The sequence below is a fragment of the Callorhinus ursinus genome, unplaced genomic scaffold (genome assembly GCF_003265705.2).
Source record: "Callorhinus ursinus isolate GAN/ISIS: 27379988/994484 unplaced genomic scaffold, GSC_fseal_2.0 scaffold52, whole genome shotgun sequence".
NCBI lineage: Eukaryota > Metazoa > Chordata > Mammalia > Carnivora > Otariidae > Callorhinus > Callorhinus ursinus.
In genome coordinates, this window is record NW_027397114.1 from 8,187,348 (window position 1) to 8,202,642 (window position 15,295).

Genomic DNA, 15,295 nt, shown 5'->3' on the forward strand with positions numbered 1-15,295 from the left:
AATACTACTATTATACAGTGATTTATAAGCCATTCCAAGTATTTATTCTGGAGAACACAAAAAAATCTCTTAAACCGTCTCCATTTAAAATCAGGCCCATATGTTTCTTTCAATGTTACTCTCACCCACCAGTCACATACCGAACAACCAAGAAAGTTTTTTTCACGAAGCACTAGGAAGGCCCTCCCTAGTTTACCATCAGTGAAAACGTGGCAAATCAAGTCTAAAGAAGGAGCATCATATTTACTCCAATGCACATCTGTGTTTCCAGAGCAGTCTGTGTTCTATGGGCCTACAGCTGCAGCATGAGAATGTTCAGGCCCACCAGCCACAGAGAAGTGCCCTCACACCCCATACCCTCCATTCTACTTTTCCCTCAGTGCTCACTCTTCTGAAATTAAAAAAGAAATAAAAAAATAAAAAATTCCAAACCAAACCTACAGAACCTGGAGAAAATACTTACCCTGGCCAGAGTGGTAAAGCCTACATCTGTTAATTGGGAACATCTTGCCACTTCTAATATTCTGTTCAAAAAAAAGCAAAGTGAAAGTCAAGCCCCTTATTCCAGGAAAACTGGGTTTATTAGAACAGCAAGAATTTAAGAAAACAACCTCCTATTCCCTAAGCACTGAATCATAGAGTGACATAAACAGCTAAGCAAGTCTGTATACAGATCTTGCCATTCATTTTCATGGAGTCATTATAAAGTGGTCCTGTAAATACCACCACATTTCAGGGTGATGCAATCAGAAAAATGTAATAGAAGCTTATAGTTAATGCGAAAATGCATGAAAAATGCATTTAAAAGCCTTCTTGATGGCATACTGCTTACCCCCAGAGGGCAGCCTGCTCCTAGAAAACAAAGGAAATGGAGCTAAATACTGTTTCAATTAATCTGTTGCTCAAGGAAATTATTCTCTTTCCCTATTTTACATGAAGGTTCACTCAGATTTAAATAGCTTTTAAAAATGCTATGAAGGGACTGGTTAATTACAGGCCTGTCCCAAGTATGAAATTCCATACTTATGAAAAAATGCCCTTAAGCTTCCTGCCTCCTCCCACAGGCTCCCAGGGAGGCCCAGTGCAGAGGGCTGAGCTGGCAGCCACTCTCCTACTCAGGAACTGTTAAACATCAACCGAAATACTAAAACCACAGGACAGGGGAATCAAAAGTAGCTCTTTTCTGTACAAAGTTTGGTGGCATCTGCACGACAGTACCAAATAACATCTTTATGTTTGCTTACAAATCACTTACTACATGAGTTGAAAGAAATAAAGGTACAGTAAAATAAATCATTATCAACTACCAATCAATTAGAAATGAATATCTAATGGAAAAGCATGATCTGACTAAAGCTAACTTTTGATTGTCATATTTGAGAGCGTTTCTGTTCGAACAATAAAATAAACCATGAAGGAGTAAGGAGCTGAACACTCGCTTTAAAAGAGAAAAAGGTAACGTGTAATATTTTTAGGGAGGAGTCCGGCTACCTCCTTAGCCCCAGGCCTCTGATACTAATTTTGACGAAGTTTATAATCTATCAAGGAATTCTGATAATCCAGGCAACTTTTAATAACTATGGTTAGGCCCCTGCCCAGGTGATAACAAAAAGCTTTAATAAAGTCATATGGGTTTACAGTGATTATTATATGTGGTTTCCTGGGCTCTAGAGCCAGACTGCCTGAGTTTGAATCCTTGCTCCTGAACTCACTAGCTGTGAGACCTTGGACAGGTTACCTGACCTCTCTGTGCTTCAGTTTTCTCATCTGTAATATGGAGACAGTAACAGTGCTTATATGCTATTAAGAGGACTGAATGAATTAATATTTGCAAATCACTTAAAACAATGGTTAACATATCTAACATGTAAGTACAATAAAAGCTCTATTTTAAAAACAAAAAAGGTATATGCAGATCATCCCTATTTATTACAAAATAGCACCGTTGTGTGCTTTTACAGAACCAACATGGGTTTGGAAAACATGTACCTGCTAACATGGCATTCTTAGTAAATATTCAGCCAATCCTATATTTAGGCAAAGAGGAGGAACCACAGAGAAATCAGGCTTGCTCTAAAAGACCACGAGCACAAAGGAGTTTTCCTGCAGGGCTGGTTTTTCTTTTTAAATACTTATTGCTAAGTACCTGGCATCCTTACCGCAAGGTAAATAACCACAGGGTAGGCCTTTAAAAACTTTCTTCAGAAAGGAATTACATGGAAGTATTAGTAAGAGAAAATGCCTTTATTTCACTTCTCAAGTAATGAAATAAAATGTTTAAATTTTTTTTTCTAGTATGGAGAGCAAGAAGTAGGAAATGGGGACTATCACCCCTTGGTTTAAACCAATTACATGTAATCAAATGAGGTACAAAGCAAATAGGTTAGCATCTAAAAGGGTAGTAGCCTTGTAGTGTCTCCCTTAAAAATCTCAAAGTTCCAAGGAATAAATTAGGGTGAAGAAGGGCTTTGTTCCTTTCCCCTGGTTTTTTGAGCTAAATAAGAATGTTTACCTAAGCCGTGGGCAGTTCTGACCTAGAGCATTCAGGATGGCATCTGTGATGTTGGCGCAGCCGGAGGCACAGAGGGACTGTAACTTATGGCACCCTCTGCATATAGTAATGAGACCTTCATCTGTGATTTGCTAAAAAATAAGAGCAAAAAACCCCCACAGATATTAGTAACGCAGCAGAAGAAAAAGAAGGAAAAAATGTTACCTGGGAAAATAAGCACCAAAAAGAAATAAAACCGATTTAATATCAATCAGGTAGCAGACCTAAAAGAAAATGAACACACTGTTTCTCCTTTTCAGTTCCTTTTGATTTACTTGTGAGAGAATCTGCGCTCATTTCTTTTCTTAAGTAGGCTCCACGCCCAACATGGGGCTTGAACTCACAACCCTGAGATCAGAGTCACATGACTGAGCCAGCCAAGCAACCCTGTGCTCATTTCTGGTGTAAAGGGAAGAAGCCATAATGGGATTCTTTTAACGTAATGGGGGAGATTCAATTAAATTGCTTTATCAGGCCAAAGAGAATTTGTGTCACATATTAGGAAAGTATTGTAGAGCTGTGCCGCCTGTTCCTTCTTAGTGTTTTCAAGTCCGTAAGGGATCACGGAAGAAAGAGGATGGACTGAGAATGTACTTTGGTCACGTCAACCGTTTTGGGGCAGAAACGTGAAGTCTTAGGAATGAGAATCATTGCATCACATTCTACAGAAGGAATGCCTTATATCCTAAGATCTGGGTGAAGGGAAAGAGTAAAATAAATAGATGATAGAACTGGTTCTTTGTGCTTACCGACTGTGATTTCTGTCTGCTGAAAGGGTCAAGGAAATGAAACTAAAACAGCAAATGGTAGGTGCGGCATACATGTGTATGTAACATACAACCACACAAATACAGAGAGTGTATCTGCGTGTCGATACATAGACATAAGATCCAAACATCCCTGAGAACGGTTTTTTCCTGTCACTGCAAGATGATGATTTCATGTTTATAGCAGTTGTATAAGCTCTTCCTGTCAGGCCAAATATTCCAAATATTTCGGTTTCATAAATGAAAGTAGGCAAATTCTGAGAGTTAGCAACTATGGTAATCAGAATTAAAAGAAAGCGGTGATCAGACTTAAAAGGAATGTCATTCCTTTAACTCAGTCTTCAGGAGCCTCCCAAGTAGATCATTATCAGCACCATCCCTTAAGGGCTGAAGGGGAGGTTGCTTCAATTGCACAAAATATGGCCCTTTATGTGTCACTCTTTTTTTAATGTTTCTTTTTTTTATTATGTTATGTTAATCACCATATATTACATCATTAGTTTTTGATGTAGTGTTCCATGATTCATTCATTGTTTGCGTAGAACACCCAGTGCTCCATTCAGTATGTGCCCTCTTTAATACCCATCACCAGGCCAACCCATCCCCCCACCCCCTATGTGTCACCTTTAAACAACCGCTATGGTCTCAAGTTTCAGGAGATCATACAAGAAAGGGAGGGGATAATGAGCAGAAGTTTTAGCAAAAACAAGGCAAACCTTCAACTCTTTTTCACTGCCATGAGAGGCTCTCGCTGCAAGGCAACACATAATTGTAATTTTCAAGGTAAGAGAGAAAAGCTAAAAGTATATTGTCAATGTTCTAGGACCCTGAATAGTTTCAGCAAATTCTCTGAGCAAAATGCAGGGGTTTGGGGATAGACACAAAAAAGCTGACAGTCTAAACAAGCCCAATGTGAACTTCAACTACTACTTGGAAATAATTTAGAGAGTACATTTTGCTTGTCATCTGTTTAGATCAGTGGTTCCCAATAGTTATGATTCACTGATAGATCTTCATTGGCATGACTGCAATTAATTAATCAAAAATATTCTAAGTATTAAAGTCTGTGAATAATTCACTTCTAAAAAGCAGAAAAGAAAAGGGGTGGAGTTATAGCTTATTTGGAATTCTGCATGAGCTATCTTCTAGATGACTTATGTCAAAAACCTTAGGCGTGAGTATCGTTAAGCATGCAAACGATCATCTGTGTGTCCCCTGTATCCCCTGTGTCACCCCACAGGGCTGAAGTGGAAAAAACCACCGGTCTTGATGACTGAAGCTTGTACAATATCACTGCACTGAATTACAAATACAAAAGAGTTGTGGGAAGGACTGCTTACTAAGCAAGTCTGCAAGTTCAAAGTCACCAGTTCAGGACAGTGTGCACCTATGTACTTGAGAGCTTCATCTTCTAGCTAGAAAAATTAAAAAGACAGAAAAAAATGATTACTAACATTGTTTCAAGGGATAAAGATTTAGGAGTATACACATTCATCAATATATTCTAAATATAGCCAACCAGGTTTCAAAGAACAGTGTACCAGAAACAATGACCCTTGGTCACATAAAGGGGTAATTCATGTCATTAGTATGGTTATCAGTATTTTTCATCAGTTTCAACCACATCAAATTCACATGATCATCAAATCAAGGAAAAGATAAAATAAACACTGCCTAATGTTTATGGATGTTTCTTCTGATAAAAATTAAGTATGCCTCACAGCATTTTGCTCAGGGATTATGAAGCTAAAATAATTTTCACACTTCTATACTTCCTATATAAAAAGTTTTTTTTAAAAACAAACTTTGGGAAGCAGAAGCTGAGAAAGGAATCCGGTTTATCTGCTGCTGGAAGATCAGTGCCATGCGTACAGTGCTGAGAACAGATGGCAAGTAATTGATTATAATGGTGCATTCCAATCAATATTTTTCAGGATTCCATAAATAACCAGAAGCTCAAGCTGTTGTTTTAAGGCAGTCTTACTTTCAAAGCTCTGTTTCAAACAATGGAACTCCTCCCATCATGGTGAAGGAATAAGGGCACTTTTTTTTTTTAAACTTTATTTTAAAATTTTGGTTACAGTTTCATTTTTGTTTTCTTAACAAGTCTACTGTTTAATCTCTCAGGATTAAAAAAAAACAATTATTAAGACCCTAAAGAATTAAACAACAGAGGAATGTCAAGGGAAGGGCACAACTGTCCCATTCTCTGGGGTATAAGAGTTATTCCAGTTTAACACCTAGCTTCAGAACAAAATGAATTTTTATATTTTCTAAATGAAATAATGTACAACCACCATCTTCTAACATTCAAAAACAAAGCTTCATCTTAAGTTTGGTAAAAAAAAAAACTTTTTTTTAACAGGAATGATGGCCGACCTTAGTATGTAGCGTGTACCTTACAGGAATTTTTTTTTTTAAACAATCATAACACAGTAATAATGGAATAAGGGCACTTTTAACAAAATCCAAGGCATGGTTCCAGTAACCATTAATAAAATAATGTCACAAGAGCTTAGCCCTACTTCGTCAGTCACTTCTAAACTCACTTTTATTTCCTTCGAGATGCTGCCCTGTCAATTCCTTTTTTAAATAACAGTAAAATATGAAGATAGTAAAATCTTTAATGACAAAACGTGTTGGGATTTGTAATGTGACTGGCAGGAAGTAAACACCAACACTATAAAATGTACGTTCTGTATACTTGGCACATTTAACCTGGTAGTTAAACAACTAGTGAAAATTGCTAAGAATGCTTTCCTTGTGTCTCCAGTTCAAGGTCTCAGGCAGTGACAACATGGCGAGTTTCCTTCTCAGATTAAATTGCGTAAGATGCTTCCTGCCTATGGTGCGTGTTCAGTGTGATTTTGTCTCCCCATCTTGCCTCCCCTCAAAAACTTTATCTTTGGTCAGATGTTATTTCTTTTCATAATTTTTTTACTCTAAGGAAGACACTTTAATTTTTGGTAAGCATGTATCTTTGGTCATTAATATACAACTACATATTCCTCCAGCCAACATCTTTGGGCTGCCTTCAAAGTTCACAGTTCTTCTAAAATTCACAAGACTACATGGAGTATTACCTGTGTGCAGCCTTTTAAGAATAAGGCCTTGAGACCCCCACAGCCTCTCACTAGTGCTTGGATGCCATCCTTGGTTACTTGGTCACACCAGGAAATGTTTAATTGCTCCAACAGTGGACATCCCTCACTTAGGACAAAAGAAAATGAAACAAATATATGACTAAATCCATTTCTAAAGGCACCAAAGTCTCACTTTACTGGCTATTTATTCAGGGAATGGCTACAGCCCCATGCTTTCCCACAAGGATATGCTCATTTACTTAACACAGATTTAGAATACAGGCAATCTCACAACAACAAAGCATATTTATTAATGTTGGTTGACTTCAGGTGGGACTGTATCACAGGAGGGCTATCTCAAATCCAGCTAAACTAACAAGAACAAAGCACAAAATTTTTTGTTATGTTAATCACCATACATCATTAGTTTTTGATGTAGTGTTCCATGATTCATTGTTTGTGCATAACACCCAGTGCTCCACGCAGTACGTGCCCTCTTTAATACCCATTACCAGACTAACCCATCCTCCTCCCCCCTCCCCTCTAGAACCTCAGTTTGTTTCTCAGAGTCCATAGTCTCTCATGGTTCGACACAAAGCACAATATTGTTTTTCAGATATATTAGACTGCTATGGAGGTTTATCCTTTTCAAATATATTCTTTATGCACTTATCACATGTTTAAATGGTCTCGGGAAAGGAAATGGGAACTAAGTGACTGTTCAAGTTAACAGAGTAATTAGTGAAGAGTTTAGATTCAGATTCTTTATCAAGTAATTCTATTACTTATCAAAGTAATAATGAAGACGTTTAAATTCTTATTTAAAAAGTTACAAAGGATCTATAAATTTTCCTTATCTGTGAAGTCTTTAGAGTACGGTCTCCATAGGCTAAATTTAGGCTATACTGTGTTTGATCCCTGCCTTCTATCAAACATCAGTATCATCTTTGATTTCACATTTGAACTATGCAGGAATCCCAAGCTCTATGACATTCTTTGGAAAATACTGCTTTAATTGTTTTATAAAATGAAGGCAGGGGATCCTGGTTCAAGTCCATTCTTCAACATTAATAGTGTGACTTCAGACAAGTCACTTTAGGAAACCTGCCTGAACTTCTCTTAATCTAAGATCAGCCATAGCCTGTGTTCTCCCCAAATGGAAGCACTCACTTCTTATAACACTGTAGTATGACAACATGTTTATTATTATTTTTTTCTCCCACTACACTCTGAGCAGCTAAAGGGCAGCAACAATACCTTATTCAGTGAGGTTAAATCACAGTACCTGGCATTCAAAAATGTTTTAGATTTTCTTCTCTATAAGTGTCTGCCTATCTGCCTCACATGGTTTTCAAATAAATGAAATCATTTATGTGAAAATATTTTATAAACCATAAATGCTGTTGTATTATCCTATTTATTATCCCACATGGCAAATGGGCTTAGAAACATATGTACTCAGTATTCATAAGGAAGGACTAGAAGCCCTTTTTAGATTACTTATACTCAACTAAATCTATATTTCTTCTCTTAATAGCTTAATTTTTACTATTTACGAGCATAACCAATACATGGGACCATAATTACCTGTAAAAGACTGATAAAAAAGTGAAGCTACAAAGAGAATGGGCATTTCACCCTCCATTTAAGGTATACCTTCTGTAATGTACTTTAAAAAAATACATTAATATTAAAACAAAACTTACTCTCCTAAGCACTTTATATATATTAGGTTGAGCCACACGAAGCCAAAAGTTGTCAAATACTGGCACCTTTGTATGGTTTGGCCTAATATTATCAAACAATTATAATTCTGTTTAACCCCTAACAACAGGACTATGAGATGATAAGGAAAAGCTCACAGGGTTATATTTGTTCAAGGTACCTGGTCAATCACCTGATTCCAGAGTGCTGTTTTGCTCACTAAGCTATAATGATATGTGGCATTCTGGGGGGTGGGGGCAACCAAGCCTTCATAGAAATCTAATCATTCGTGTATACGCTATACCAGTCTGCTCAGAAATCCTAGTTACCTCTAGTCATTTCATCTGAATGTGTTCTGTAATTTGGGCAAGTGATAAAACAAAAGATCTATTCTGAACTTTAGTACATATCCATAAAACACAGTTTCCTTCAATTCCAACTTTATTTCAGTCATTTGAAATAAAAAAAAAATCAGTATTTGTTCTGATTATTGGATACTCTTGTTATAAGACATTTACCTCAGAGCTTTAAGAGACATGTTTGTTATTGATGTACAGGAAGCCAAGTCAAGGTGCCTGAGTTTGGAACAGAACTTGCTAAGGCTAGTACATGTACTGAAAAATGGAAAAAGGAGAAAATAATGAATAAACACACAGGAACACATCTTTAGTACGTCATACACAATTCTTATTAAACACGTGTGTATACATAAGAACTGTAAAACTTCCATACTCCAAATAAAAGCAGTTATAAATCCTGGGACTTTTCACATTGAGGAAGAGGCAGATGCCATTCACAAAGAAGAAAGGCTGTGCTGTGTATGAGAATTAGCATGAGGGGATGATGATGCTTCATTCTCATTTGGAAATAAGTTTAACAGCAAACTACCTATGTGCTCATAGGAGACCTATATGCTTTTTGCAAATACAGAAATACCAGAAAGCTAGCTTATTAGAACTTGCGAGCAAGTGATGAAACATGAAGACTGAAAGCTCTGTCTCTGTGCTTTCATTTATTTATTGTTTTTTTTTTTAAAGATTTTATTTATTTATTTGACAGAGAAACAGCGATAGTAGGAACACAAGCAGGGGGAGTGGGAGAGGGAGAAGTGGGCTTCCTGCTGAGCAGGGAGCCTGATGTGGGGCTCAATCCCAGGACACTGGGATCATGACCTGAACCAAAGGCAGACGCTTAACGACTGAGCCACCCAGGTGCCCCTCTGCTCTTTCATTTACTTTTATTTTTTATTTTTTTTAAGATTTTATTTATTGGGGCGCCTGGGTGGCTCAGTCGTTAAGCGTCTGCCTTCGGCTCAGGTCATGATCCCAGGGTCCTGGGATCGAGCCCCGCATAGGGCTCCCTGCTCCGCGGGGGGCCTGCTTCTCCCTCTCCAACTCCCTGCTTGTGTCCCCTCTCTCGCTGTGTCTCTCTCTGTCAAATAAATAAACAAAATCTTAAAAATAAATATTTATTTAATTTCTGAGAGAGCGAGCAAGCATGTGTAGGGAAAGGGGCAGAAGGAGAGGGAGAGAGAGAATCCTCAAGCAGACTCCATTAAGTGTGAGCCCAACATGGGGCTCTATCCCAGGACCCTGAGATCATGACTTGAGCTGAAATCAAGAGTAGGCCACTTAACCAACTAAGCCTCTCATGAGCCCTTGTTTTTTTTCCTTTTTTAAAAAAGTAATCTCTACCCCCAACATGGGGCTTAAACTCATGATTCCCAGATCAAGAGTCGCATGCTCCACCAACTGACCAGCCAGGTACTCCTTTATGAATTTCTTAAAGGCTTTTTTTTTTTTAAGATTTATTTCAGAGAGAGAGAGCACAAGTTGGGGGGACAGGCAGAGGAAGAGGGAGAAGCAGACTGTCTGCTGAGCAGGGAGCCCAATGAGGGGCTCAATCCCAGAACCCTGAGATCACGACCCGAGCCAAAGGCAGATGCTTAACCGACTGAGCCATCCAGGTGCCCCTAAAGGCTCTTTTTCCACCGTGATCATGTTCTCGGTTTAATTTTTTTAACTTATGATGGAAAATTTCAAATATATACGAGTGAATAATAGAGAATGCATATGTACCATCATTAAGCTCTGACATTTATTAATTTCTATTATTTCTATTTCATCGATTTCCCTCTGCTTTTTTGTTCCAGTATTTTAAAGCAAATCCCAGACATATTATTTCACCTATAAATATTTTAGGACATATTTCTAATAGATAAGGACTTTAATTCCTTAATATCTGATAACCCGTCTGTGTTCAAGTTTCCTCAATTGTCTTATAAATGCCTTTGTCAAGTTGATTTGTTCAAATAGGATTCAAATAGGAGCCATACATTCTATTTGGCTGATATGTGTCTTAGGTCTTTGTGTGGACCTATGTTTCCATTTCTTCTGGATAGATGCCTAGGGTTAGCATTGTTAGGTCCTACACTATGTTTATGTTTGACTTTTTAAGAAACTACCGAACTGCTTTCCAAAGTGGCTGTACTATTTTACATTCCCACCAGCAATGCATGAAGGTCTCAGTTTCTCTACATCCTTGCCAATACTTGGCACTCTTTTTGATTATAGCCATGTTAGTGGGTATAGACTGTACTCCTACTGTGATTTTATTCTGCAGTTCTGTAATGAATACCCTTTCTTGTACTTATTAGCCATTCATCTCTTCCCTTGGTTAAATGTCTATCTAAGTGTTTGGCCCAATTTTTAATTGGACTGTCTTATTATTGATTCTAAGAGTTCTCTATATACTCTTAATACATGTCTTTAATTTCTTTCAGTAATGTTTTGTCATTTTCAGATACTTCTTTTAGAACTATGTCATCGGAGAATATAGACAGTTTTACTTCTTTCCTGTCAGTATGCAGTATGTCCCCCCTTTTCTTCTGCTTATTGAATTTGGCTAGAATCTCTAACAGAATGTTGATAGAAATGGTGACATTTAACATCCTCACCTTGCTCATCTCAGGGTAAAGGATTCAGTCTTTCATCAATAAGTATGAGGTTAGCAGTCGGTTTTCCATAGACGCTTTTGATCAGATTGCGAGAACTCTTTTCTATTTCTAGTTTGTTGAGAATTTCTTTTTATTATGAATGGGTGTTGGATTTTGTCATGTGTTTTTTCTGTATCGGATGATGTATTGATGATCTACTGTTACTTAACGAACTACTCCAAAACTAAGCGGCTTAAAACAACAAATATTTACTATCACACAGTTTTTGTGGGACAGCAATACAGGCCCAGGTGGCTTTAGCTGGGTGCCTCTGACTCAGTACCCGTCACAAGGCTGTAATCAAGGTATTGGTCACAGTTGCATTCACCTCAAAGGTTAACTGGGGCAAATTCCCTTCCAAGCTTATTTAGGTGGCTGTTGGCAGACCTCAGAAGATCCAACTCCAAGCTCACTCATTTAGTTTTTGGTAGGTTTCAGGTCCTTGCGGGCTGTTGGCCAGACCTCAGTTCCTTGTGACATGGACCTCTCCACAGAGCTACTCACAATAGGACAGCTTGCTCCCCCCAGAGCTGGAGCCCTGAGGGAAAGCAGAGAAAGACAGAATCACAGTCTTTTGGTAACCTAATCTCCAAAGTGACATCAAATCTCTTTTGCAGTATTCTATTGTTAGAAATGAGTCACTAGGTCCAGTCCACGTTCAAGGGAAAAGATTACATAAGGGTGTGAGTACTAGGAGGCAGGGGTTACTTGGGGGCCATTTTAGAGGCCACCAATCCCACTGAGATGATCATGTGGTTTTTGTCCTTTATTCCAGGAGGCAATAAATCTCACCAGCTGCCTATTTTTATATGGCTCACAAGCCAAGAATGGTTTTGATGTTTTTAAATGGTTGAAAAAAAATTTTTTAAAGATGTATCATGCAACATGTGAAAATCATATGAAATTCAAATCTCATTGCCCAGAAATAAAGTTTTATTGGAGCACAGTTATGCCTATTTGTTTATGTATAGGCTATGGCTGCCTTTGGAAAACACTGGCAGGGTTGAGGAGTTGACAGATAACTGTATGGCCAATGAAGTCCTAAAAATATTTAATCTGGCCCCATACAGAAAGTCTGCTGACTTCTACTTTATTCTACTAATTATTATGAGAGATAATTGATTTTCATATATTAAGCCATACTTGTATTTCTGGGATAAATCCCACTTGGTTATGATCCCAAATCCTCTCATACATTGCTGGATTCAGTTTGCTGACACTTTGTCAAAGTATTTTTGTGGCTCTGTTTCTGAGGGATCACAATCAATAGATTACCTTTTATTGTGATGTCTCTGGTAGCAGAAAAACTGGCCTCATAGAATGAGTTATAACATACTACTACATTTTATGAATCAGTTTGAAGATTGGTATTATCTCTTCTTTAAATATTTGATGGGATTCACCAGTGAACTCATCTGGGCCTGGAGTTTTCTTTACAGGATGCTTTTGAATTATTCACTGAACTTACTTGTTACAGATCTATTCAGATTTTTTTTTTTAAGTCTAATTTGGTAATATGAGCCTTCCCAGGAATTTGTCCATTTCATCTAGACTGTCTAATTTGTTGGCATAAAGTCATTTATGGGGGCACCTGGGTGGCTCGGTCAGTTAAGCATCTACCTTCGGCTCAGGTTATGATCCCAGGGTCCTGGGATTGAGCCCCACATCGGGCTCCCTGCTTGGTGGGAAGCCTGCTTCTCCCTCTCCCCCTGCTTGTGTTCTGTCTCTCACTGTCTCTCTGTCAAATAAATAAAATCTTTAAAAAAATAAAAATAAAATAAAGTCATTTATGATATTCCCCGATAGTCCCTTTAATCTCTGTCTTTTGGGTATTTAGTCTTCTCCTTCATTCCTGCTTTTGATAATTTATGTCTTTTATTTTCTTAGTCTGGGCTTGTCTATTTTGATTTTTCCCCCAAAAAACCAGCTTTTGGTTTCATTACTGTTTTTCTGTTTCCTATTTTATTGATATTCAACCTAATCTTTTTTCTTTTTTAAGTAAACTCCACGCCCAACGTGGGACTCAAACTCACCACCAGGAGGTCAAGAGTCACATGCTCTACAGACCGAGCTAGTCAGGTGCCCCTAGATCCTTGATTTTAAACCTTTCTTTTCTAACGTAAGCATTTGAAACTACATTTTTCTCTCAAGTATTGCCTTTGGTACAGTCCACAAGTTTCAAATGTTGTGTTTTCATTATCACACAGCAAAACATATTTTTTAGTTTTCTTTGTAATCTATTCTTTCACCCATGTTATTCTGAAGGATGGTATTAGGACAAGTTCATTGACAGTGCTGCTCAAGTCTTCTAGAGCTTTACCGGTGTTTGGTCTACTTGACTTATCTTTACTATTTATTATCTTCCACCTACACTTTTTCCTGAAGTTTACATCATCTCATATTAATAACCACGCCAAGTTTCCTATGATTAGTGATTATGATAGTATAGCCTTTCTCATCCTTTTACTTCCACATCCATATTATCTTTAAGTTTTCTTGTAAATTCTTGAGCATCTTTTCACTTGTTTTTTTTAAACTTTTTTTTTTAAAAGATTTTATTTATTTGAGAGAGAGAATGAGAGAGAGAAAAAGCACATGAGGTGGGGAGGGTCAGAGGGAGAAGCAGACTCCCTGCTGAGCCGGGAGCCCGATGCAGGACTCGATCCAGGGACTCCAGAATCATGACCCGAGCCGAGGGCAATCGCTTAACCAACTGAGCCACCCAGGCGCCCAACTTCTTATTGGTCAATTTTTTTTTAAGATTTTATTTATTTGAGAGAGAGAGAATGAGAGATAGCACGAGAGGGAGGAGGGTCAGAGGGAGAAGCAGACTCCCCGCTGAGCAGGGAGCCCGATGCAGGACTTATCCCAGGACTCCAGGATCATGACCTGAGCCGAAGGCAGTCGCCCAACCAACTGAGCCACCCAGGCGCCCCGGTCAATTTTCTAATCTCTATCATTTCTGGGTCTGTTTCCATTCTGGTATCATTTCATGTTTCGCATGTCTTGTAATTTTCACCGAATGCTGGAAATTCTGTATGCTGAGTGTCTAGGTTTTGTCACCTTCTTTAAAAAGAATGTTGAGGTGGCACCTGGGTGGTTCAGTTATTAAGCATTTGCCTTCAGCTCAGGTCGTGATCCCAGGGTCCTGGGATCAAGCCCCTGCTCCGTGGGAAGACTACTTCTCCCTCTCTCACTCCCCCTGCTTGTGTTCCCTCTCTCGCTGTGTCTCTGTCAAACAAACAAAATCTTAAAAAAAATAAAAAATAAATAAAAAGAATGTTGAATTTCAACTTAGCAGATAGCTAAATTAGTTATGGATCAATTTGATTCTAAATTTTCTTCTTTTAACCTTTACTGGGACAGGCCTAGTCTAGCTTTACTACCAAGATGTGACCTTTCTGAAGTCTGTTATTAAATGCCCCGAGGTATTCCCCATTTGAGGTAGTCAGAACTTTTCCCAGCCTTATTTAAGCTCTGGCAATTTTTCAGTTTACAGTTTTCCAGTAATTGTTCTTTCCTTATTAGATGCTCTTTGTCTGGCTTTGTGGGGTCTCAATATGTGTATTTATACTTTACTATTCGGCCAAATTGATGTAGATTTCTATAGCCCTTTTTGAGTAGATCCTCCATTTTGAGACAAAAATTCCACTTTCGTCTCCCTGAGCTCTGATCTCTTACTCTTCAAATCAGCCAGAACTTTGTTCTCTGCTCGAGTTACTTCTCCTTATACCATCATCTGGAAAATACCACCACGCAGAAAGCCAGGGTAGTCATAGGGTTCACCTGATTTGTTTCTCCGTCCTGTGCTGCATATTGTCCAACATCTCAAACTGGTTCTTTGCTATGTTTTGTATAGTTTTATAGTTGTTGATGGCAGGAGGGCAGTTACTGTCACAGCAGAAGCAGAAGTCTCCATCTTTGCTTTTTAATTTTTTTAATTTATTTTTTTAAAGATTTTATTTATTTATTTATTTGAGAGAGAGAAAGAGCATGAGAGAGGGAGGGTCAGAGGGAGAAGCAGGCTCCCCGCCGAGCAGGGAGCCCGATGCAGGGCCTGATCCCAGGACTCCAGGATCACGACCTGGGCTGAAGGCAGTCGCCCAACTAACTGAGCCACCAAGGTGCCCCTCCCTCTTTGCTTTTTTAAAGTTTGTGTCTTTTTTCTTTGATATTGCACTTAAAATACTATGTT

At 38.3% G+C, this 15,295-nt stretch overlaps 1 protein-coding gene across 8 annotated transcripts in view; it reads right to left on the reverse strand.

The window, feature by feature from the left end:
- FBXL20 (F-box and leucine rich repeat protein 20) overlaps positions 1-15,295 on the reverse strand; it is a 106,306-nt gene that overhangs the window by 12,535 nt on the left and 78,476 nt on the right. For all 8 annotated transcript variants that reach the window (XR_012375565.1, XR_012375564.1, XM_025859171.2 and 5 more), the window contains exons 7-11: positions 8,624-8,719; positions 6,402-6,528; positions 4,659-4,733; positions 2,513-2,643; positions 464-524 (exon numbers count right to left, since the gene is read on the reverse strand). Coding sequence is in view for 6 of the 8 variants with exons in the window: in XM_025859171.2 (XP_025714956.1) it covers positions 464-524; positions 2,513-2,643; positions 4,659-4,733; positions 6,402-6,528; positions 8,624-8,719 (490 nt within the window). In the remaining 2 variants the exon portion in view is untranslated. The remainder of the gene's footprint in view (positions 1-463; positions 525-2,512; positions 2,644-4,658; positions 4,734-6,401; positions 6,529-8,623; positions 8,720-15,295) is intronic.